At 41.5% G+C, this 24,922-nt stretch overlaps 1 protein-coding gene across 3 annotated transcripts in view; it reads left to right on the plus strand.

The window, feature by feature from the left end:
• LOC135217903 (ras GTPase-activating protein-binding protein 2-like) overlaps nt 1-22,279 on the plus strand; it is a 53,602-nt gene extending 31,323 nt beyond the window's left edge. For all 3 annotated transcript variants that reach the window (XM_064253941.1, XM_064253939.1, XM_064253940.1), the window contains exons 3-11: nt 8,397-8,571; nt 8,830-8,952; nt 13,564-13,758; nt 16,293-16,427; nt 16,584-16,868; nt 17,046-17,211; nt 17,333-17,436; nt 19,295-19,438; nt 20,054-22,279. In XM_064253941.1, the coding sequence (XP_064110011.1) occupies nt 8,397-8,571; nt 8,830-8,952; nt 13,564-13,758; nt 16,293-16,427; nt 16,584-16,868; nt 17,046-17,211; nt 17,333-17,436; nt 19,295-19,438; nt 20,054-20,296 (1,570 nt within the window). In that variant the 3' untranslated portion in view covers nt 20,297-22,279. The remainder of the gene's footprint in view (nt 1-8,396; nt 8,572-8,829; nt 8,953-13,563; nt 13,759-16,292; nt 16,428-16,583; nt 16,869-17,045; nt 17,212-17,332; nt 17,437-19,294; nt 19,439-20,053) is intronic.
• The last annotated feature ends 2,643 nt before the right edge of the window (nt 22,280-24,922 follow it).

Here is a 24,922-nt window from a genome sequence, read left to right on the forward strand (position 1 = left end):
ACCCTGACGTAGAGTTGTACTCTGGGTCCTCTATCCGCTCGTCTTCGCGCGAGCGGGTAGAGGATCCTTCTAATCACCCGACTTTTGCCTCCTCAGGTGCGGTTGCCGTGAAGGATGACCTCGGACAGGTGTGGGCATCGTTGGGGCTGCAGGGCGTGCCGAGTGTCCAGGGGCTGCTCTATCATCTCGCTGGCTCCGTGGCGGTCACTCATGCAACGGTCACAACCACCACCACGACCCTTACAACACCCGGCTACGCGTCACCTCCTCACCTGGTGTACACCCAGCACGCGGTCTCTGTGACACCCACAACATCGGTGCAGGGGCCAGTCGCCGTAACTCGGGGGAGTGTGATGCCGCCACCTGGGTTTGCCGTGCTGCCGCGACCGGACTTCACGTGCCCGAAGAGCTCGCCCCTGGACCTCCCACCGGTACCGAGGACGTCTGTGCCGCTGGTTCGACCATCTGGACCGCCCACACAGCCTGCCGTACCTGCCGTGACCACCGCTGCTGTTCCTGTTCCTGCTCCTGCCGTCTCGACTGCCGTTCCTGTGATGCTCGCACCTGCTGATGTTGTTCCTGTTCCTGGCGCCGCTGCTCCCGATGCTGGTCTGTTCGGACAGGTACGTCCGGGCCCTGTTGCTTCGGCAACAGCAGCCCCGGCTCCGTCCTGGATGACAGATCTGACGTCGGTCCTGAGGAGGTTGACGAAGAAGAAGAAGAAGAGGAAGGTAAGGTGTCGTCGTCGTCTTCATCGTCTTCTTCGTCGTCGTCGTCGTCTGCCGCCTCTTCCCCTTCTTCTTCTAAGGCCCCACCGCCTAAGAAGAAGAAGGTTGCCTCCCCCCCCCCTAAGAAGTCTCCTTCGGGAACTCCTAAGGGCCCGTCTCGCTCCGGTGAGACGGGGGGTTCTTCCGCTGGTCGCCCCTGCTCCTTCGGGAGCAGGACCCGTCTCTTCTTCCGCAAGGAAGAAGACTATGGACCAGAGGGGTGCCGGCTAACACCGGCACTTCCTCGCCTGCTGTCAGTGGTTCGGCCACAGCAGCAGGATCCGGCTCGGCCGCTCGTTCGCGAGAGGTACCGAGTGTACGGTCGCCTAACAGTGACCGTGCAGCCAGGAACCAGACCTCTGAGTCCGCTCAGCGTCAGGTTCACGGCACGGAGCGGAAGACTGGTGACAGCCGCTCACGCGACTCTCACCAGACCAGCTCTCGCTCTCACGGCGAGCAGCTGGCTACCCGGGCGGACGTGACGGTCCATGACCGGCCACGGGCTGAGGCTGGGAAGAGGTCCCCCCGTTCGCCGGCACCAGCCACGGCTGGTACCAGCGAACTGACGCACCGTGAGGATACGCACCGATCTCACAGTGACAGTGGAGCTCGCCGGTCGCCTGACCGTCGCTCTCGCAGAGAGCGATCGGGTACGGCGGACCAGCACCAGCTCCCTCTGACACACGAGACCGGGGCCGCTGTTCTCGGTCCAGCCGTTCTCCACAGCGAGACGGCTCGACTAGGTCTGCAGCTCGATCACCACCGCGGGTTGGCGATCGCCTGCAGTCCTCCAAGCCCGCTGGTTCTGCCAGCGAGCGGAGGAGGGAGCGTCAGGTCTGGCCTCTCCCATTACCACTTCAACCTCCTCGGTTGTTTACACCGGGAGGGGCGAGGTATTGAGGAGTGATCGTGAGGGGTGCGCCCCTCAGATCCCGCCACGTCGTCGTACGTACCCAGGCTCGGTTCTCGGACCAGCCAGGTCGTACACACAGGTGGTTGGAGGAGACCGAGAGGGGGCTGTCGCTGCTCCTCTTAAGGGAGGAGGGTCTCGGGAGATGCTCCTGTTTGAGGGACTGGACGGTCCGACTCCACAGGATGCAATCACGCCCGAGATCCAGAGGAACTTTGCCGAGGTTATTGCGCTGATTCGTCAGCACAACGACCTCGGGGAAGGATCGCCGCTCCCACCATCCGAGCCCACGTCCCGGCTCGAGTCGTTCTGGGGCCCGAAGAGGGAACCCAGACCGACGGTGGGTTTGCCGCGTTCAGAGCTTGCGGACTCAGTTGCTGTACCAGGTTGAATCGCTTGTCTCCGGGCAAGACGGTTCGCTCAAGTCTGGCAGGTCGAACAAGCTGCTTCCACCTCCTCTGCTACGAGCAGGCGGTTTACGTGCCATCTGAAGACCCGATGCCGCCCAAACAGGTCAACCCGGAGTTAGCTAGGCTGACTCCGGGTGTGTCTCTGCAACAGCTCCTGTCCGAGAACCTGTGGTTCTCGCAGCAAGAGGCACTAGGCCTGGAATCTACCGCCATGGCAGCTTTCCAGGCCGTCTCCATGGCTAGATCTGTGGTCCCTCACAGTATCTAAGGTCGCAGCCAACTCCGGGGGAATTTCTCCCGAAGAGGACTCGGCCTTCAGGAGACTTTGCCAGTCTGGGGGAAGAGCCATCTCCTTCCTTGCCCACCAGACGGTGAACCTGTCGGCCAACCTGGTTCTCCACGACGAAGGGACGCTGTCCTTACTCGGGTTTCCAGGGCGGCCGGGCGTGAGGCGGCGTTGGGGCTTCGAAACGGACCTCTACGGAGTTCCACGTCTCTCTTCCCAGGAGAGATGGTGGACGCTGCGGTGGACAGACGGCGCACTGATGACAGTGACCGTCTGGTTCACCAGGCAGTCTCGAAGGCTTCTGGGCAGCCTCGGACTGCGGCCAAGTCTAAGAGCTCGGCTAGCGCTTCCTCGGCTGCTAAGACGGTTGCTGCGTCGAAGCCCCGAGGAATGACTCTGTCTTCTTCGACTTCTAGCAAGGGGAGCCGTAACCAGCCCTCCTCCCACCCACCCCTCCCTCATCCCGTGGACGGCTGGAGGCTTGGGAAGAAGTCGAAGAAAGGGGGGAAACGCTAGGGACGGCGTTCCCCCTCACCTGCTGCCGGAAGTGGGGGGTGCCTGGCCAGCCATTGGGCAACTTGGCAGCGCTACGGTACCGAGACCTGGATTGTAGATGTCCTTCGGGAGGGATATCTATTACGCCTTCGAATCTCGGCCACCCTCACCTCCAACCCGGTCCAACAGCAGTCGTACGTTCCAGGGTCATCGAAGGACGTAGCACTGAGACAGGAGATCAAGACCATGCTGAGCAAGAGAGCTGTAGAGATCGTCACGGATCAGTCACCGGGCTTTTACAGTCGACTCTTCCTGGTGGAAAAGTCTACGGGAGGCTGGCGCCCCGGTGATAGATCTCTCTCCCCTGAACCGGTTTGTTCGCCAGACCCGGTTCACGATGGAGACGGCACGCTCAGTGCTCGACTCCATCAGGGAGAACGATTTCATGCTTTCAGTGGACTTGAAGGATGCGTATTTCCAAATACCCATTCATCAGTCCTCCAGAAAGTACCTCCGCTTCATCCTCGACGGGACAGTGTACCAGTTCAGGGCACTTTGCTTCGGTCTCTCAACCGCCCCACAGGTGTTCACGGCGACGTGTTCACTCTGGTGTCTGCTTGGGCCCATTCGCACGGGATACGTCTGATGAGGTATCTCGACGATTGGTTAGTCCTGGCGAGCTCCCGCTCGCAGTTGCTACAGGACAGGGATCGACTGCTCGAGTTCTGTCGCGATCTGGGGATCGTGGTGAACTTCGAGAAGTCCGATCTCGAGCCCAAGCAGAGGATGAAGTACCTGGGTATGCTGATCGACACGGTAGCAGGGCGAGTTCTTCCCCGCAGACTCTCGGATCAGCAGATTCAGGGAGGCAGCCAACCAGTTCCTGTCTCGGCAGGAACAGGTAGCTCAGCGATGGCAAGTCGTGATCGGACACCTGTCGTCACTCGAGAAGTTAGTCCGCTCACGGGCGTCTTCACCTGCGGTCTCTTCAGTGGAGACTAAAGGAGAGTTGGTCGCAGGCGACGGATCCCCCAAGCTTTCCAGTGTCACTGACACAGTAGGAGTGAGGCAGGACCTAGCCTGGTGGCTGGACGACAGGAACCTCTTAAGAGGAGTGCCTCTGCGCACTCCCCCCCCGGACATGCAGCTGTTCTCAGACGCATCGACCGAGGGATGGGGCGCGCACCTGGAGGAGTTGCTGACTTCAGGAGTGTGGGACGAGAACGACAAGCACCTTCACATCAATGTACTGGAACTCAAGGCAGCGTTTCTCGCTCTCCAAGAGTTTCAGGACCGCTTGATGGGACACTCAGTGGTGTTGATGTGCGACAACACCACGGTGGTGGCTTACGTCAACAAACAGGGGGGCCTAGTGTCTCTCCCGTTGTACCAGTTGACTCGCAGGTGCACGAGTGGGCTCAGGCCACACTCAATAGAGCTGTCGGCACGCTACATTCCAGGGAAGAGGAATGTAGTAGCAGACACGCTCAGCCGTCGGGATCAGGTGATAGGGACCGAATGGTCTACACCAGGACGTGGCGGAAAGGCTCTTCGACCTGTGGGGGCGACCAGTCGTGGATCTGTTCGCCACCCGGCACAACAGGAAGCTCAGGTGTTCTTCTCGGCCGTGCCGGACCCATGGGCAGCTGCAGAGGTTACCTCTTCTTCAACCCACCGTGGGACAACCTCTTCGCCTATGCCTTTCCCCCTGTCAGCCTGATTTGCAAGGTGATCAGTCGAGCATGGTCACCCCGAATCTCAGGATGATCCTGGTGGCTCCCAAGTGGCCACAGGCCCATTTGGTATCCGGACCTGCTGGCTCTTTCTCGCAGGAGAACCGAGAGAGATTCCCCTTGGCACAACCTTCTCGCCCAGCCACACGTCGAGCGGTACCACCGAGCAGTCCAGTCCCTACGTCTTCACGGCTGGCTTTTCTCGTAGCGCAGCAACAGAGATGGCTGGAAACGTCCGTCAGTCCTCTGCAGCTGTGTACCAGGGGAAGTGGGCCGTCTTCTGTGGTTGGTGTCGTAGACGGGGTATATCTCCTCTCAGAGCCACTCTTCAGCAGGTAGCGGATTTCCTCGTTTTTCTTCGCCGAGAGAAGCTCCTCTCAGTCCCCACAGTTAAAGGATACAGAGCCGCCTTGGCGCTCGTCCTGAAACTGAGGGGGTTGGACATCTCGAACTCGTTCGAGATCTCCTTGCTTATGAGGAGCTTCGAAAGGTCTTGCCCACCCAGGGAACTCAGGCCCCCTGCGTGGGACGTGACTCTCGTCCTTAGGAGTCTGACTCGAACACCGTTCGAGCCACTCCGAGAGTCGTCAGACAGGGATCTGACCCTCAAGACCCTCTTCTTGCTGGCCCTGGCATCGGCGAAGAGAGTAGGGGAACTTCATGGTCTTTCCTATGATGTAAGACACTCCAGGGGATGGGGATCCGTGACGCTCGATTTCGTCCCGAACTTCGTTGCGAAGACTCAGAAACCGTCGGTCCCTGACGATAGGTTCGAGTCATTCACGATTCCCTCCCTATTGGACTTCACCGATAATGATGCGGATGAGATGCTGCTTTGTCCTGTGAGGGCGCTACGGCGCTATCTGAAGAGAACTCGACACCTCAGGCCTGAGTGTCGACGCCTCTTCGTTAGCACCGGGGTTACCAAGAAAGAAGTATCCAAGAACACACTTTCTTTCTGGCTGCGTGAGGTCATCAGGAGGGCGTATGAGGCTGATGGTAGTGACGACATCCGTACGTCCCGTCCGAGAGCTCACGAAGTCAGAAGTATTGCCCCGTCGTTGGCGTTCCGTAAGAACTTCTCCGTGGCGCAGGTCCTGAAGGCAGGGGTCTGGTCTAACCAGACTACCTTTACGTCCTTCTACCTTCGGGATATTGCCCACAGGTCCTTGGATACATTTTCCTTGGGACCCGTGGTGGCTGCTCAAAAAACAAGTTGTGTAGCTAACCCAGACCCTCGCAGGCTGAACAGCATCGAGTCCTGGTGTGACTGTGTGGATGGATGTGTGAGTGAGTGAGTGACTGGCTCTCTCTTCCCATCTTTCCTTCCCCTCTACCTGTGGGCAGAGGGCCATGGTCGTCACTACGCTGGATGAGGACGAGATGCAGGTGAGCTATATGACAGAGCCCCATCCTATCCCTTTCACTAGGGATAGGAGCAGAATATCCACCACTTCCTTCTACAAGGGGGGGAAGTGGATGCCTACAAGAGTCAAACCCATGACTTTATATTTGCTCCTGTACAGGAACAAGTTCTTACATTTCTGGTACGAAGAGATACGCATGCCTCTCTCTTAGTACGGTCGGTCCAAGAGGTCTGACCATTGATCCTGCGGTGCACACCCCGATCAATCGGACAGAGGCTTGGATCCCTCCCTCGCTCTTACGACCAGGGAGGCTTCCAAGGTTGGGCGAACACCAGTCTGTTCACAAAAGACTCAGATTCCACCCACCAAGAAGTGAGTCTTCCTATTGTAAAAGGACCGAAGGTTTGTATGCCGTGTCGGAACAAATGACAATTTGTCCAAAATTGCATTTTTCCTAACTATACAAACCTGAGGTCCTTTTGTTTTACACATAGCCCCACCTCATGCCACCCCTCCTCTCTGCAGTTTTTGCTTGGGCCAAAGCAAAAGTGATTTGTTTACCTCCCAGTCGCGCGCGCGCGCCTGTCGCGACAAGCAGTTAACTACCGAACCCCTTGTTCGAAAGCTTACGACCTATCCAGCTGCCGCTAGTACCTTCCTATTGTAAAAGGACCTCAGGTTGTATAGTTAGGAAAAATGCAATTTTGGACAAATTGTCATTTTGTTCCTTATCTGGACTGCCCTTTTTGTGACTTCTAACCGTAGGAACTGAACCTCTTAGATGATCTTTGTCTACAAAATCCTGTCCTGTTATGGAATTGCCTTCAATCCCTGGATGATTTTTGCCAATATGCATCACATTAGCGCCTTAGTGGCGTGATCGGTATGGTCTTGGCCTGCCACCTCAGTGGCTGCGAATTTGATTCTCAGGCATTCCATTGAGGGGTTAGAGATGTGTATTTCTGGTGATAGTTCATTCTCAACGTGGTTTGGAAGTCACGTAAAGCCGTTGGTCCTGTTGCTTAATAACCACTGGTTCCATGCAATGTAAAAAAACTGCACAAAAAACAAATATGCATCATTCACGTACAGCTGAACGTTTGGTGTCGGCATCAGAGTGCCTGTTACTCCCACAGCTGAGCCGACTTAAGTTTTGTCTTGCTTCTGTCACATTTGTCAACTACGGACCCTTTGCTCACTTCCATCAAATGATGGTTTTTTTTTTTTTTTTTTTTATATAAAAAGAAAACTACAGTGCTCTCCAAGTTGTTGGACGTGACTTTGTTACCTATTTCGTCGGATGAAGTGGATGTGGGGCAGGATTCATTGCCTTCGTCTGCATATTCAGTGATGATGTGAGATTTTCTCAATTTCATGAAATTTTTCTCTCCTGCTATTCTGGCATCTCCAGCTTTGACTTTCTGTATGAGGAAACCTCCCTTGGATATTTTGGCCTTTCCCAAGTTAATTCTGTCTTCAACTAAGAAAGTTGCCGCCTTGTAAGAGAGAGTTGGGCAAAGGTTCATTCGCTTTTCCACCATGCAAGTTGATCTAGAGAGGTTGTTGTTTTTATGGCACCAGGGAAGTCCCTTCCCTAGGAGTTTCTGCCTCCCCCCAAGGGGACTTCTTGGTTTTGGTAGAAGCTTCTAGGCGTACAGCTTGGGTTTGGTATATACTTCTTAAGCCAAGGTTATGTCTCATCTTCTGAGATGGATCACCTAACTAGGGATTTGTTCAAGGTTATGGAAGTTATAGCTTTTTCTATTGTACTTTCTGGGCATTAGCTAAAATGATTGACAACTGCCCAGCAATTGCACAAGGTATTGCGTTGGACTGGTTTGGTGTCTTGTCGTGCACTGACAAGGCAATAAGGAAGGGTTGGCAGAACTGCCTCTTTGTGGTGTTTGTTCTCTAATAGGGCATCTCCGTAGGGGGATAGGTGCAGTGTAGGCATTGCTTAAGGTTCTTAGCAGCATCCCATCCAAATCCCAGGACATTCTCCATTTTGTTGTTCAAGGAAAAGTAATTCGGTGTTTTGACCTGTTGATGGGGCCACATGTCTTTACTTGTATCCTAGTGCCTCTTGCAAAATGGTTTCATCTGGTGGGAATAAACAACCTTTTTATTCCACAAATTAAATTAATGCTATTAATGTTGAAAGACGTTGAGTCACTATATATTTAGATATTAAAGAAAGTTGGGTCACTGTATATGCAGTCAACTCCTGGGATCCTCCCACCCCCCAAGCATGAATAGCTATAATTCATGAATACTTGACAACATTAGCTAATTAATTTATTGAGTTTTTTTGTTTTCTTTCACATGAATATTAAATTGTAAGTATCCAAGCAGTTTTTGAATTAATGTGTAATTAATCATTTCTTGATACACATATCAGGTTTTTAATTTGTTAATCATTCTCTTTCAGTTTCTTTAGTCACAATTCTTCATTTATGCATGGGGGCCATAACTCCATGAGCGAACCAATAATAGGACAAGCTGACATCCACAAAATGATAATGAGCCTTAATTTCCGTGACTGCCATGCCAAGATTAGAATGGTAGATGCTCAGGCTACTCTTGGAAATGGGGTGGTCATTCAGGTGAGTTGCATTTGTGGTAATAATGAACGATGTATTCACAAAAGTTGAATATTATACAAAACTATTTAGCAATCAGTATGATCAAATATATAATGTTTGGTATCGTTGACAAGTACATAGTATTGTCAAGGTTGTACATTAAAACAGATTAATTTACTTTGCATGTATTTTGTAAGACAGCTCTTGCAAAGGAGAATGCATTGATCTTAGATTTTTTGTCCATTATACTTGGATGAATAAAATTCGTAAATTTTCCAGGTGACAGGTGAATTGTCTAATAATGGTATGCCGATGCGAAGGTTCATGCAAACGTTTGTGCTAGCCCCCCAAACTCCTAAGAAGTACTATGTGCACAATGACATTTTCCGTTACCAGGATGAGGTATGTTGTGAAGTGTTGTTGTATTTGAATATTTCAATAGAACTGTTTAAAGTAAGGGATTGGATGAAAGTATTAGTTGAATTGCAGTGCTTAATCATTTTATTTATTTGTTTGTTTGGAGTAAAAAGAACTTTGAACTAGTTTTATTTTAGAATACAGGCGGCCCTCGGTTAGCGGCAGGGGTTCCGTTCCTGGCTGCTGACGCTAAGCGATTTTAAAGCCTAAGGCCGCTGCACACCTTCTTTCGAAATTCTAGACCAGTTAACAGCGCCCTAGACCAGTCAAACGGCGCCTTAATCCCTCGATGGCGCAATAAGTAAAATTATATTTATGCAGTATAGATCTATACAGTGTACAGGTAGCTGTAGTGTTCAAGTTACGATAATTCGTCTTACGATAATCCGATTTTATGAGAGTCCAAATTACAATAGCCTAACTTTATCCAATCTTCTAGTTACACAAGTTCAAAAAAGGCAAAAGAGAATGATGAAAGTATGGTTTTAACGTTATGCTTGTTTCATAAACGTGTACAGCCATGAACAACCAAACGTAAATTTTTTTTTTATTATTATTATTATTATTACTTCGATAACATCTGTTTGGCTTGTATTTCAATCCTTGTACTATAGGACGCTATTACCATAGTTGTTATAAGTGATGTTATGTAGAATAGAACTGAGATATCTTAATGTAATAACTATTCGCTATAGATCAAAGATCAGTATAGATCAAAGATCAATCGGGAAATATACTGTTAAATTTAAACCTAGTTATAACTGAAGGTGAGAAAACTGTTCAAGCTGCTAATGACTATTATCTTGCATCAGCAACAAGGATAAAACTCCTGTAAACGTATGTGTAAACGTATGCCATCAAACACAACTGTAGATAAAATTGAGATAAAATAATTTTAATCAAAACTACTGGGCCTGAAAGAACACATTTTACTGTTGGTTTCACGCCGATATAAGATAAATAACGTAAAGTTCGTATTATGATGATATAAGGAAAATTGTGAACGGAATCACGTCATTTTTTTTACGCAACAAACATGCCACCACCGTATTCTGTTAACGAAAAAAAAAAAAAAAGTTTACAATCACAACAAGACATATTCAATTCATATTTTCACCTAAAAACATGTTGTATAAGGAAAACTAACCTTGTCATATGTCAAGCATCTACATATTCGTTTATGCCAACTAGAAGAAAAATCGCTCAGAATTGCGTTAAATATGGCTAAACAAACTCGTGTTCTCCATCAACTGATTTCAAACTAAAACATTGGCCGCTCCGCGAAATACTAGCTTAGATTTGTTGTTGTATTTTATAATAATATGTGAATACATACAATGTTATTGGATACAGTGAAGTACTGTATAACTTTTTAAAGGATTTATGGAAAAGATGCTTAACCCTCTTACGCCGGAGCGGTAATTAAAAAATTGTCTCCCGTGTGCCGGAGGGGTTTCGGAGTGAGCGCGGAAGCGGAAAAAATATTTTTTTCAAAAAATCACAGCGCGCTTAGTTTTCAAGATTAAGAGTTCATTTTTGGCTCCTTTTTTTGTCATTGCCTGAAGTTTAGTATGCAACCATCAGAAATGAAAAACATTATCATTATCATATATAAATAATGCAATATATGATAGCGCAAAAACGAAATTTCATATATAATTGTATTCAAATCGCGCTGTGCGCAAAACGGTTAAAGGTAACAAGTTACTTTTTTTTTCGTTGTAATGTACACTAAATTGCGATCATTTTGGTATATAACACATTGTAAAATGATAAAAGCAACACAGAGAAAATATTATCACAAAATAATGCATGAATTCGTAACGCGTGGACGTAAACAAATATTTTTTTAAAAATTCACCATAAATCTAAATATTGCAATTGCAGTTTTCGACCATATCTGACGAGTTAAAGTTGACCAAATGTCGAATTTTTTTATATATATATTTTTTATATGCAATTATTTCGGAAATCTTAAAATATTTTTCGTTTTATTCTACATGAAATTGCGCACATTTTCATATATAAAACTATGAAATGCCTAATATGGAACGAAGCAAATATTCCGAGAATGGGACGTACGTATTTCGGAGATTTGTGGAGGAGAATCCGCGCGCGGAGGGAAGGAAAGATTTTTTTTAAAACTCACCATAAATCTAAATATTTTGCTAGAGACTTCGAATTTGTTTCAAGATGAAGATAAATGACTGAATATTACTAGACTGTAAGAGTTTTAGCTTACAATTGCGTTTTTCGACCATTTCGGTAGAGTCAAAGTTGACCGAACGTGGTTTTTTCTATTTATCATGATTTATATGCAAATATTTCAAAAATGAGAAAAGCTACAACCTTCAATTATAACCTTCAATTATTTTTTGTTGTATTCTACATAAAATTGTGCACATTTTCATATATAAAACTTTATGTAACGGCTAATTTAAAATATGTAACGGCTAATTTAAAATGGTGCAAACATTACCACAATCGCACGTATGATTTTTTCGGAAGAGTTACCGCGCGGACGTAAAGAAAATGTTATTTTTTTCATAAATTCACCATAAGTCGAAATATTGTGCTAGAGACTTCCAATTTGTTGCAAAATGAAGGTAAATGCTTGAATATTACTAGAATATAAGCGTTTTAGCTTACAATTGCGTTTTTCGACCATTTCGGTAGAGTCAAAGTTGACCAAAGGTTGAAAATTTGGCAATTATCGTTGTTTATATGAAAATATCTCAAAACTGATAAAAGCTACAAGCATGGGTTGTTTTTAGTTGTATTGTGCATGAAATTGCACACATTTCCATATATAAAACTTTATATAACGGCTAATTTTAAAATGGTGCAAACAATACCACATATCGCACGTATGATTTTTTTCGGAAGAGTTACCGCGTGGACGTAAGGAAAAAGTGTTTTCATAAATTCACCATAAATCGAAATATTGTGCTAGAGACTTCCAATTAGTTGCAAAATTAAGGTAAATGATGGAATATTACTATAATATAAGAGTTTTAGCTTACAATTGCGTTTTTCGACCAATTTGGTAGAGTCAAAGTTGACCAAAGGTTGAAATTTTGGCAATTATCGTTATTTATATGAAAATATCTCAAAACTGATAAAAGCTACAATCATGAGTATTTTATTGTTGTATTCTACATAAAAATGCGCACATTTTCATATCTAATACTTCATGTAACGGCTAATTTACAATGGTACAAAAATTGTCAAAGTGACGAAATAATTTCCGAGATGTGTCACAGATACTTTTTAGTGTGGCAAGAAAGAAATTCGCGCTTGCGCGCCTGCGTAACGATTGTAAACAAAACAACAACTTGATCCGTGAACTCCCAGCATCCCCCAAGGTGCGTGATTCAAAAGTTTTAGGCTGGTAGGCCTATAAGTATTTTTCCGCGAATTTAAAAAAAAAACTTGTAAATCGACGTAAAATACGTCCAGTCGGCACACGGGAGACAAAAAATGTCGACGTAAAATACGTCCAGTCGGCGTAAGAGGGTTAATTAATAAAATAACACCATGCATTTTTTGGAACAGTGGCGGACAAGAATGAACATGAAAAAACATCCTTTGACAACGTGGAGGGTAGTTACAAAAGCTGCCTTAATTTGTATCATATTTATGTACAAAAATGAAAATATCCTATACGTAATATATTTTCGTATATACACATTTTAAACATAAGAGCATGAACATTTATAAGATCGACACATTGATCGCTAAATTTGCACTCTTTTTAACTATATTTTCGGAAGAGCGGCAGGCAGCTACTTACAAGAATTAACATGAAAAACATCGTATTTGATAACGTAAAGGGCAGTTTCAAAAGCTGCCATAGTATCATATTTCTGTGCAGTATTAAAAATACCCTATACATAATACATTTGCATACACATTTTAAATATTAAAGCATGAACATTTATAAAATCGTCACATCGATCGCTAAATTTGCACTTTTTTAAACTATTTTCGGAAGAGTTGCAGGCTGCAGCTTACAAAATTGAACATGAAAAAACATATTTGATTACATGAAGGGCAGTTTCAAAAGCTGCCTTTGTATCATATTTATGTGCAGAAATAAAAATACCTATATGTAATACATTTTCATATACATTTTAAACATAAAAGCATGAACATTTATAAATTTACACATCCAAAGCTAAATTTGCACTCATTTAACTATATTTTTACCATAGAACAGCATCAGAGGCATATATTTTACCCTAATACCTATGTAATAACTCTCAATACAATTTTTTAATATAATTTGTATAACCTTTATGGGCTGAACTGTATTTCTACAAAAGTATGTACTCGTTAGACATAAGTTGGCCGAAAATTGCCGTAGAAATACCTTAAAATGGCTTATTTTTTAAATTAATATTTTTGACAACAGCCGTAAAACCAATTCGCTGTTAATCGCCGTTAACTGCGGGCTGCCTGTATTTTGCTTTGGGGCTTTCGGTATTAGTATTATTATTTGTACAGTTTTAAAAGATTGTGTGGTTACATTGTAAGTGTTGTGGTTGTTTAAATTTTTACTTCATTGCCTAAATTGCTACTTCATTGCCCATGTAGGTATTTAGTGAGGAAGAAGCTGGTGATGAAGGTGGAAGTGAAGTGGAAGAGGAACTAGAAGGCCCATTGCCTTCACCTGGTTTCCCTACTTCTGCTGCCACAGTTAATGGATCAGCCCACCCTCCTGAACCTGAGCCAACCCCACCGGCCACACCCCAGACAACATTGGCTCCTTCAGTTCCGACACCTACACCTGTAAGATATTTTACTTTTTTTTTTTTTTTTTTTTTTTTTTGTTTTTTTTTTTTTTTTTTTTTTTTTTTCCCCCCATTACTACAGTCATTGAGGCCAAAGTAAGGAAAGTATGCTTGGGAAGGCAAGGCTTCATGTGACTGTAGATGTAGCCATATTTCCATTACTGTAGCCATTTCCCTGTTGTAGGATAGTTTCCAAAAATATATACCTACACCAAAATACTGCATGTAATGGACTTATGAGGGGAAAGGCAGAAGAAAAAGTGTTAAGTGTGCACAGATACCTGGGAAATGGTGATATGGTTACCAAGATCGTGCTTCACTATACTAGATAAAATTTGAAGGGACCCCATAGTATTCAAGTTAATTCTATAAGAAATTCGTACCCTAATCTTGATTTCATTTTCAACAGATGCCGTAGCATTCAAAGATTGTAAAAAGACGTGAGGAATTTTAACTGTAGGCTAGTCATTCTTGCTTTTTGATAGTCTCTACTTTTGAAAATTGATTTTGTCCACAGTCATTCACGAAAAAAATTTTGTAAAGTAAAAATATTTATTACCATAAATAACTCTGATCTCTGTTGCTCAGGCAATTAAAGTGTTATGTCGTGCAAAAAATGCTATTTTGAGAGGTCTTTCAGCATCGCGGCAAAGTAATGCTTATAGACTAACTCTGAACTGCCTGTAATGGGAGCATAGCCAGGAAATCTTTAAGATTTCTGTATAATGACAATAGCTTTGTAAACAGCTATTACCATTTGATCCATGTCAATGTCAAAGTCATCAAAGTGTGAAAGCCGTTACACCAGTGTCCAATAACTTGCTTTTTTCCTACCTGAAGCACTCTGGCTCCTCCTCACATCATAGAAAACACTTGCAGATCCAACTAGAATTGCTCAACCTACCTTAACCGAAGCAACATTTACTGCCATTGATGTCAGCTAACTTTAAACGCTTTGGAATACAAACATAAATTTGTAGAACCTAAAATCATTACAATCACCACTTATGATGCAATAATATTCCCATTTATAAAGGGAAGAGTAGATACTGTCGTGATACCTAGTAAGTACTACAATCAGAACTTCACATACCTATCTTCCAGATTTCTTTGAATGAATCCATCAGAGAAATTCCAATCCCTTCGGACATACATTGTGTTTTTAATTATCTGAATGTTTTTGTTTTGCAGTTTTAGCTTGTGTAATTTTTGTGTATTTTCTCAGTCTAGAGTAAATGTAGAGAGTTTCTTTTCAGTAAAAAACAAATAGGAAATTCAATGAACTAAGGCGAATGAAAACGGCATCTTCACTTTTCTTGTCGATTGTACATTCTGTTGGTTCTAAATATCTGGCTGGTGAGAGGAAAAAACCGATTACTGGCTGTTGAAGCAGGAGAAACTTTTGATAACTAATAATAAGATGTAGATATACAAAATCCAAACACAAATCCAATTATATTGCCTTAAAAATAATGCACATGCATGTACACATCAAAACATTGCAAGCAGTAGGCAGTGTCTACTGATGTAAAATAAGTACTTGGAATGCAATTGCCTTTCACAGCAGAGTTGTATGCAATCTAATATTTAGTATTTAATACCTTACTAAAAAAAGTCTCCATCTAAATAGTATTTCCCTAAATTCTATGAACCCAATACATATGATTTCTTGTGATGGATCCTTATTCATTAAGGCCTTAAATGAGATATGCAGACAAGCAAGCAGTTCTGGAAAGAAATAAATTTGTCTTAAAAAAATGGCAAGCATTTCTGTAAAGAACTAAGTTTAAAAACAAAGATAAATAGTATGCATGCAAAACATAAAGGAATTTAGAATTTGAAATGTTTTCCCTGTATCTTCTCTTGAAAGGGTGAATCATATGTTAGCATTTTTCTAACCAAAGGTATTCTACACTTGAGCCCAATTTCACACAGAGTTTATATTATTGTATCAACTTTGCTTATCAATTATTAATTGTTGCCATTCAGTATCTAAGCCTTTTACAATATTCTTGGGAAGTAATCTAGCATCTGTGTATGAAGGCCCTTGTCATTTTTAAGGTGTTCTGGAGCGATGAATCACAGTTTATTCACACTTATCCCATCGGTATGTGATGAATAAATCATATGCCTAGCCCTCAAATGTAGAACAACACTTAAGATATAACAACTTTATTATCCAAAATAAAACTGTTACAAATATGGGAAACTGTTCTTTGAAAGAAATATTTTGCTATTTTCATGTATCCAATTCTAAAAATTTACAAGTTTGGCTAGGCAGTTGCTGAAACATGATAGCTGAAGTTATATGTAATTTTTTCATTAAATGTATCGCAATTTTATATAATTTGTAATGATATAAAATGTAATTTGGAATTATATGAAACATCTATTGGTGGGTTAGGATTGCTTATGGTGGAAGGGTAGCATTTTAGATAGGCTGTTATTACCTTGGTCCTGTAACTCTAGATATCACTTAATGTTTTCTGGACCATTGTATAGTTTGTGGTATTCTCTCTTTTTGTTTACCAGGTTGCAGCGGTCCCTCCACCAGGACCATCAACACCTGCGGCTGCAACAACTCCTGTAGCTCCACCTTTGTCTCCTACCCCTCCAGAACCAGCTCAGGCAGAGCCTGCCCCAGAACCAATTCCCACACCTGAAAAGGTAAACATTGAATGATGCAATACTATACCATTGTGTTAATAATGCTGGAGAGCATTAAGTAGATAATTGTTTTCTTTTCTTATAAGTAGCTGATTCGGTTTTGTTTTCATATGGCGTAGGGTGATGTAGGAAGATGAGTAAATATCTCTCTTTCAGGATGATGAAGGGTGGGGTTCTCCAGGCCCTGAAGGCTGGGGAAACACAGCCGAGGTTCAAAATGCCTCTTGGGACGAACCAGTGGTTTCTCAAAAGGAAACTCCTGATCCTGACCCTCCACTTCAGCCTGATCCCGTTCAACCAGCTGAACCTAAGACGTTCGCTAACTTGTTTAAGAGTTCCCAAGGATTTGCTGCGGCAGCTGCAGCTGCTCCTGCTCCTTCTGTCACTCAGCCTCCCCCACCACAGCCAACACCACCGGCACAGTCTGCAGCACAACAGGGGGTGTGTATTGAAATGGAAAATTGGCAGACCTGGGAAAGAAACCTGTTGTACATGAGGGAGGGAAGTCTGTTGTACATTTGGTCAGAGAATTTTACACCTATGTTGCAATAGGTGCTTCTAAGTGTTAGCTAAGTTTTTGTTATTTTAATGGTGTTTTTGATGTTTGCTTATCAACAGAATCGTGTAGAGATGAATCGTACTCCTGCAACTGCTGCTCCTGCTGGCCAGAATCAGCCACAGCCTGTGGGGGGAGTAAACCAGCGTCCTCAAAGAAACACACAAGGTCGTGGACCACCAAGAGACAGACCTTATAGACCCAATAGTGAAGATAATGCAGAAATTGGTAGGTAATTTTATAATTTCTTTTTTAATGAGCTATAATAAGTATACAGGCCAAGTGTTATCGCCTAGGCTGAGAATTGCATGGGTTTGCATTTGTAATACTGTTTATTTTCCTTTTCCAGAGAGTTTGGGTGGAGAGGAGAGGAGGAGAGCTCCACCTGTACCAGATAGTCAGCAGATATTTGTTGGAAATCTTCCACATGCAGCAGGCGAAGAAGAACTTAAGGTGAGAATATGCACCATTAAGAAGGATTCAGGAAGATTGTAAATGAAAGGGATACTTACTTTTCTTGTTGTGGAACAATGTGCTGCTATTTCTGAGTTTACGGAGTAGTTTATAAATTTAAGGCTCGGCATATAATATTTTCATGTACTGTGTACCTTAGGTACTTTTTGAATTTAAGTTTTGTTTGTTAAATCCTTCAGTGAAGAGTTGCTTGTGGTAATGGCTTGAGGAGTCAGGGTGATATTGGTATCTGGAAAAGTGCAACAAATTTAGGAAGAGGGACTGGGTGTTGGTTTGAGTCTGTGCACTTAGTCTAGTATCAGATAGCTTTTTTATAAGATGAATCAAGAAATGTCAGTCATACATATATGTACTCTGTAATTTTTCTCATATGAAATTATCTTCATTTTCAATTATAATTTAAAATGTAGAAACTTGGCATATGTAGTGAAGAAAGCTGCCAGTCAGTTTGCGTATCTCCTTAGGACTAGTTTTTTTTTGGAATGTTTTAAGCTGGTTAACTTGTCGAGAAAATAAGAATTATACTTTTGAAAAAATAAACATTTTTAAAGACAGGTAGACCATTTCCATGAATGGAAGATTTCATGTAATTGTAGCAAATGGGATTTATTTGAAGCAAAGAATAATTTCTTAATGTTTAGAAAAAAAATTAAACAGAAAAGTTTAGAAAATGCAAGAACATAACATCATAATGTTTCTATAAAAAAAAAATGGAAATCCGTACCAGTTTTAAAATAAAAGGCACATCTAATTGAAATATTGTAGGTCTAATAGGTTTTGTATTTTAGTGCTCCCATTTTTTGAATTTTGTTCATTTATGTAGCTACGTAAAAAAAAAAAAAAACTACATGTGCACAATAACAATATGATAATGAAAAGCCTGAAGGTTAAACCCAGGTTTGAATGGCAATTTTAAGAATGGATTTAAAAAGTTCCTTGAAAAGGAAGAAGTGGCACAACGGATTGATTCATGGATTTAAAAAGTTCCTTGAAAAGGAAGAAGTGGCACAACGGATTGATTCATGAAAACAGCCAGTTTCTCTTTCTAAATCAGGTTAATCAATAAAAGAATTGGACATTTCTATGATGATGAGGGCCTGACAAGTTGTCATTTCCATTTTTACTTTTATTTTTCATAGTTTGGATTTAAACACTTATTAAACTGAAAGATTTTTAGTTTTCATAGTTTGGATTTAAACACTATTAAACTGAAAGATTTTTACTTTTATTTTCATAGTTTAGATGTAAACACTAAACTGAGAGTGATGAGGTGGGCTTGCCTCCCTCCTCTCTCCTCTCTCCTCTCTCTCTCTCTCTCTCTCTCTCTCTCTCTCTCTCTCTCTCTCTCTCTCTCTCTCTCTCTCTCTCTCTCTCTCTCTCTCTAACTTGTGTTATGCCTCTTACCATCAATTATATTGTTTTTGTCTGACCAACTGCATTTCCCACATTGTTATCCTGATTTTAGACATCACATCTCTGCAACTTTGTTTTCTCCAATGTTGCATTACTCTAGCCATAAATCACAGCACATTGTAGTAAGACCCCTGATCTCAAATATTTTTTACCCTAACCATTCGAAAACTGCTGTATAATGTGGAATTACTAATACTACTAGTTTTCAATTTCCACTTCATTTTATCTTCAGCTTTTTAAGCAATACATAAGATTACAACTCTGGTTCACTTGGTAACACCTTCCTGTTCTTGACTTAAGCAATTAGGTTCTTGACTTATAGCAATTAGATGTCTTTATTTTTTCTCATGTTTATAATGAATAAGTCTGTTACAGCAATGATAGAAACTAAGCTGTAGATGATAATTGAATTTATTTTTTTCAGGCTGAGTTTTCTAAATTTGGCAAAATTGTCGATATTCGCATCAACACTGCAAAAGGCAAAACTGGTCCCAAGGGTCAAGTTCCGAACTTTGGTTTCATTACATTTGAGGAGGAAGGCGCTGTTTCTAGGGCCCTCAGCTCAAGGGTATGTGGTGGATTTTATGTCACTCTAAACCAAGGCAACCTTTAGGAAGGATGCTAACAGTTTATCTTTAGTTATTTCTTTCAAGATGAATTTGCAGCATTGATTTACTTTTGCAAAACTTCATAGAGTGATAATGGACCAATGGTTACTTCAGCTTGCAAACTTGTGTCTTTCAAAGATGAAGTAAATTCATATAGTTTTCCTTTTTGAAGTGTTGTTTGAGAACATGCAGCTGAGCAGTTTTCATTGGTCTGTGAACTAGTTACATTTGCAAAGGAGTGTTTTGCCCCTATTTGACACAAACAGGAAATATAACTTATAGGTTAGTAAAAGCAAAGAAAGCTGAGATAAGTTGGGAAAACTGTTGCTTATAAATAACCAAAATCAGTACATGGATGGGATAACTTTTTCAGGAATCACTTTTAATTCATTTATTTCAGTAGTGACTTTATTTTTTAATTTTAAGGAAGGTAGTTGTTTTTGAGGATTGTAAGTTAGATTGTGGTGTTAAATAGAACAAGATAAGAAAGACTTGTATTCTTGAAGTACAAGTTTTTGTCTATAACTACATTTTTGAAGTGAAAAAAATGGTAAATTTTTACTTTGTATTTTCAGCCTATTCACCTTAATGGTGAACATCGGTTGAATGTCGAAGAGAAAAAGGCCCGCATGAGAATGGATGGAGGTGGTATGGGCCGTCCCAATAGTGGCCGCGGTAGTGGTGGAAGTGGAGGAATGCGCCAAGGTCCTCCTGGTGGTCTACAAGGTCGTGGTGGAGGTAGACCGGGTGGATTCAATCGCGAAAATAACAGAGGTGGTCCAGGTGGTCCCAGAGGTGGCTTCGTTCCCCGACGTTAAAATTGACCAATTGTAGTCGCTCTTCGGCCTGCGTTTCTATACTTATAACTCCTAGGTAACCTCGTCCAGTGCAGCAGCCTGTATCTTACGCAGATGATTGCAGCAGCACAAGTGGTCCAAACATCTGCAGGAGGAGGACTGCTGAAGAATTTCAGCTTACTGGAGGGTCATTGTACAATTTTTGAAGAATGGTGTGCTTCAGTGAACATTGCTGTTTTGATAAATAACTAAAACAATGGCCACTTGGAAAATACTGGTGCTTGAGGTGATGACTGAAACTACAGTGATATGTAAAGAAACTTCACAATATCTAAATGTGGCTTCTTTTGTAATTTAGTTATTCCCACTTGAGTAACTGTTTTAGAATTTGATTGATTTCCATTTTGTGAACACAAAAACACTTTTCCCACGGAAGATGTGTACTTAGACCTAGTGCCTCCCTTTATAGAATTTTTATGTAGTGTTTCAAAAAGTAAAAAACCTTCCTATAATTGGATGGTTGTGATGGAATTCAATCTCGTTAAAGATAACACTTATTTGGTAATATTGCAACTTGATCTTGTGATTACCAAAATCATTCCTTAACAGCTACTAGTCAAGATTGAAACAAAGTTTTTGTGATAGTTAAGTTTCATCTCTGCGAAATAACATAGAAATGAAAATTGGGAAGGGTAAAAAATGTGGGTTAACTACTTGTTCAAGTCAGTTTTTTGTCATTGAGTTTTCTACTGGCAAAGGATTCCAATTTTTTTATACATTTTTAATTTATTTTTGCAACTTCAGTGAAGACTGATGTACATTTTGTACCTGGCAACAAGATTGGTGAGGTTCAGTCCGCTCTTTCCCCCGTAAATAATAGTGATGACACAATCGTCGAATTATTCATGAATCATCATCCTTGTTCCCCTCGTTATTTAAAAACACAGAAAATGGGGAGGTTTCATGCATTACGTGCTAAGTTTCAACATTCATCCAACTGTACATAATGAAACAATGGACTAATACAGTTGAGCATCTGGATCTACCAAAATGTTTCTGGCTTTAGATATGCAAAATTTTCAAATGTCCCAAGGTCACATTCTCATCCATTTTATAGTAAACTCACATTTTGATCACTGAAATTGCTTAATTCATCCTCTTTCATATGTATTAGTGTGCTAGATAACTGTTGGAAAGGAAAATATATATGGAGCATTTATATTTCACATGTGTGAGTTGTAAAACACCCTAAGAGCATTTCTATTAATAAAGTGTGTGTGAAAGAGGAAGTAAAAATGTATAGCCTTATCACCACCATCACTGTTGCAAACTATACCCAATGTCTCATTCCAAGGGAATTAGTTTATTGGTTGCCTTAGCATGCAGTCATTTTCAGATAACGCAGATGGAAGCGACCCTTTTTTTTTCATTTTTTTTCTTGTACAAAACAGTATTATAGTAATTTTCACTGGATTTTTTGCACTATTTCATTACTGGTTGTGTTATACAAGGAACAGTGCCCACATCGTAGTTGGATGTGAAGAAATGTGATATTAGTTTAGATAGTAAAGGCAGGTGCAGTAGTTCTGAATGTAATTGCATGAATAGGCAACTTCAAACTGTCCTTTTTTTTATTATTGTTTTTTTAAATCATACAAAGGGCATTACAGGTCATTGCCCCCCCTTTAGAGCTCTGCTCAAAATGGGGATATCGCAAAAGGGTGTAGGAAGAGAAACTAGCTCACAAATCATGTCGGGAAATGCTGTAATTTCAGACATATTTCTATCCGTTCCTGTTCATGGTTTTTGACATTGAAATGGGGTCCGAAAGTTATTTATTAAAAATTAGTTATAGCCACGTTTTTGTTATTCTTGGATTTTTTTCTTGTGTGGGTGGGTTAAGTAACTCTTTCATGTACTGTTATTTGTTGTTGCAGCATTTTCTGGTCAGAAGCATTGTGACAAACGCAGTATGAAAGTGAGAGAAATAAAAGCCTCTTTTCAGCATTGTTTGATTACCCATCTGTTTGATCACATACTTCACTGGTTAATTATTTATTGGTGAATATAGGTAAATATGATTTTGTCAAACAAGCATTAAACTTGATGCTCAAGTGTAATGTTCTCTGTACTAAATTTTGTGATTAGGTATTTTCTTGAAATGGTAGTTACTTATAAATAATTTACTGTTGAGACAGTAGGCTGATCAGCATCTTCGCTGTAGGTGTTTGTTCATAAGGTACCAAACAAACAAAACAGTAAGGTACCAGGACTCATTCCTGAACTATAAGAGTACCAGTTTCCCTGAGAGACTGCCGCCATATCCCAAAAACTAAAAATTGAAAAGTCTTGCTTAATCTTACGTCTACCAAAGCCATATTAACTCTAGGATAGTTTATTTTTTTAAACTACCGTAACTCGAGCCAAACCATCTTTGGGCATAAAAGAATAAAAAAATGTAGGGATTGGCGGAGCGGATTTGTTTTGGGATTGGTTTGCAGGCCGACTGATTATTGATAAATGTAAATCTCTGATAGCTGGTTAGTTCTGCTCCTTGGCTATATACTGGCCCAAGTACTCTTATCGGTGCCGATAACTCTTAAATTGGCGTTTCTGTGCCGGAAGTCTGTAGACCAGCCCCATAAAACTGGACCACTGACATCTAGAGACGGCCCGCCTACATCTCGGAAATTTGCTACTGTGACCCAGTTTACAGTTACTCAATTTATACACTACTTGACCCTTGTGTTGGTTTGGGTTTTATTTTGACGGGTATACTGCAAAGAAATACTGCCCCCACATAGTTTACTGACGTTATCCCTGCATTACCATTCCCATCTACGTGAAGTGGGCGGGTTCCACACAGTTCAATTATTCCTTTAGGACCATCAGAAGGCCGCCTCAATTTTCTATGAACTCCCTACCTTATTGTAATTCGATAATTGGTGCAGAAATAGATCAGGTGTGACAGCAGAGTTTGATCGAGGTGGAGTTTGCCTGCATTTCAACCCTGTAGAAATGGCAAACCAGACATTTGAGTTGAGGAGAAACAAAAAACTCTGATTTTGATGTTTTGAAAATATGAGCAGTTGACCACAAATCAAGCTAATAATGATACCAACTATTTTAACTATAAGCTTTTTTAGTATGTCATTGCTAAGAGATCCAGTTTAGCCCCCAACAGTTGATTATCCAATCATTCGGATATAAACCAATATATGACTTAGAAAAAATTATTTATTTTATAAAGAGTATGAAAAATATTAACCATAGTTAAGAAACCATACCACCATGTACAAACTATCGGAAACCTTGTCATTCATATGGAATCATTGTATGAAAAAATAAAAAATAAATGTGCAATCGTGATTGATTTTACCAAATACAAAAATTAGAAATATTTCTTGAAAAAATATGCTATAAGGCAGTCCCCGGGTTACGACTGTGTCGGCTTACGACATTTCGAGGTTACGACGCTTGTCAATAGACGTTATTTCCAGGGTTACGACGCATGTTTAGGGTTACGACGCCTACAACGCTCATCTGGGAGATGAAATATGACACCAAAAATGCAAAATCAATATTTGAAGGTTTTTTTTGATGAAAAATGCCATAAGAATGCAGTTGACATAATTTTCAATGCACCCAAAGCATTAAAAGTAAGGTTTTCTTAGGATTTTTGACGATGTTGCGGCTTACGACGTGTCGCCTATTGATGACAAACTAAATAGAATTTAATATTGACTTATTAGAAAAAAATTATCTTGCTAATAATACAGGTAGGCACTGGAATGAAAGAAGTGCGTTATTGAGCAAAATATTTTAATAATAGTATAAATTAGGATTTTATAAATCTCATAGGCGACCTGGGAACTACAGGTCCTGGAATAAATAAAACCGGACATATTTTATCATTTAGGTACATGTCAGCAGCAAAAACATAAGGTTTCAGCTGTAATGATATATTCTGGTGAATATGCAATAAAACCTTTTTGTCTTTCAAATAACTTTGTTTCTAGTACTAAACTGTAAATTTAGTATCTAATGGTCACTTTTTTTACCAGATACATATGCAACTGTAATAGCCACAATGCCCTCTAACTTCTTGAATTCTTTACTTTTTTTTTTATACGCTTGTCACTACAAAGCCAGAAGATCCAAGTTCAAAGAAATTTTTGAAGAAATTGTGATGTCCGGTACCGGGAAACGAACCCAGTTGCATATGTATGGTAAAAAAGTGACCAGTAGATTCTGCATACATATTTCAGCCTAAAAAGCAATAAAAATAATTGCCCACCTGACTACGATGGTGAGGATGGGTCTATTCTAGCTCAAATGAGTATATCTGAAAACGACAGGTATATATGAGAGAAAAGACTTTTATTCTTCTCGTGGTCAGGTTGAAAACGTGACCTCTTTGTGATTATGGGACCTGGGTTCGTTTCCCCGTAGTATATTTCCCGGTACCGGACATCAAAATATCTTTAAAAATTTCTTTGAACTTGGATCTTCAGGCTTTGTAGTGACAAAGAGTATATATATATATATATATATATATATATATATATATATATATATATATATATATATATATATATATAAAGAATTAAAGAAGTTAAGATACTGTAAATGTTTGAATTCAATATA

Source organism: Macrobrachium nipponense, chromosome 9 (assembly GCF_015104395.2).
Source record: "Macrobrachium nipponense isolate FS-2020 chromosome 9, ASM1510439v2, whole genome shotgun sequence".
NCBI lineage: Eukaryota > Metazoa > Arthropoda > Malacostraca > Decapoda > Palaemonidae > Macrobrachium > Macrobrachium nipponense.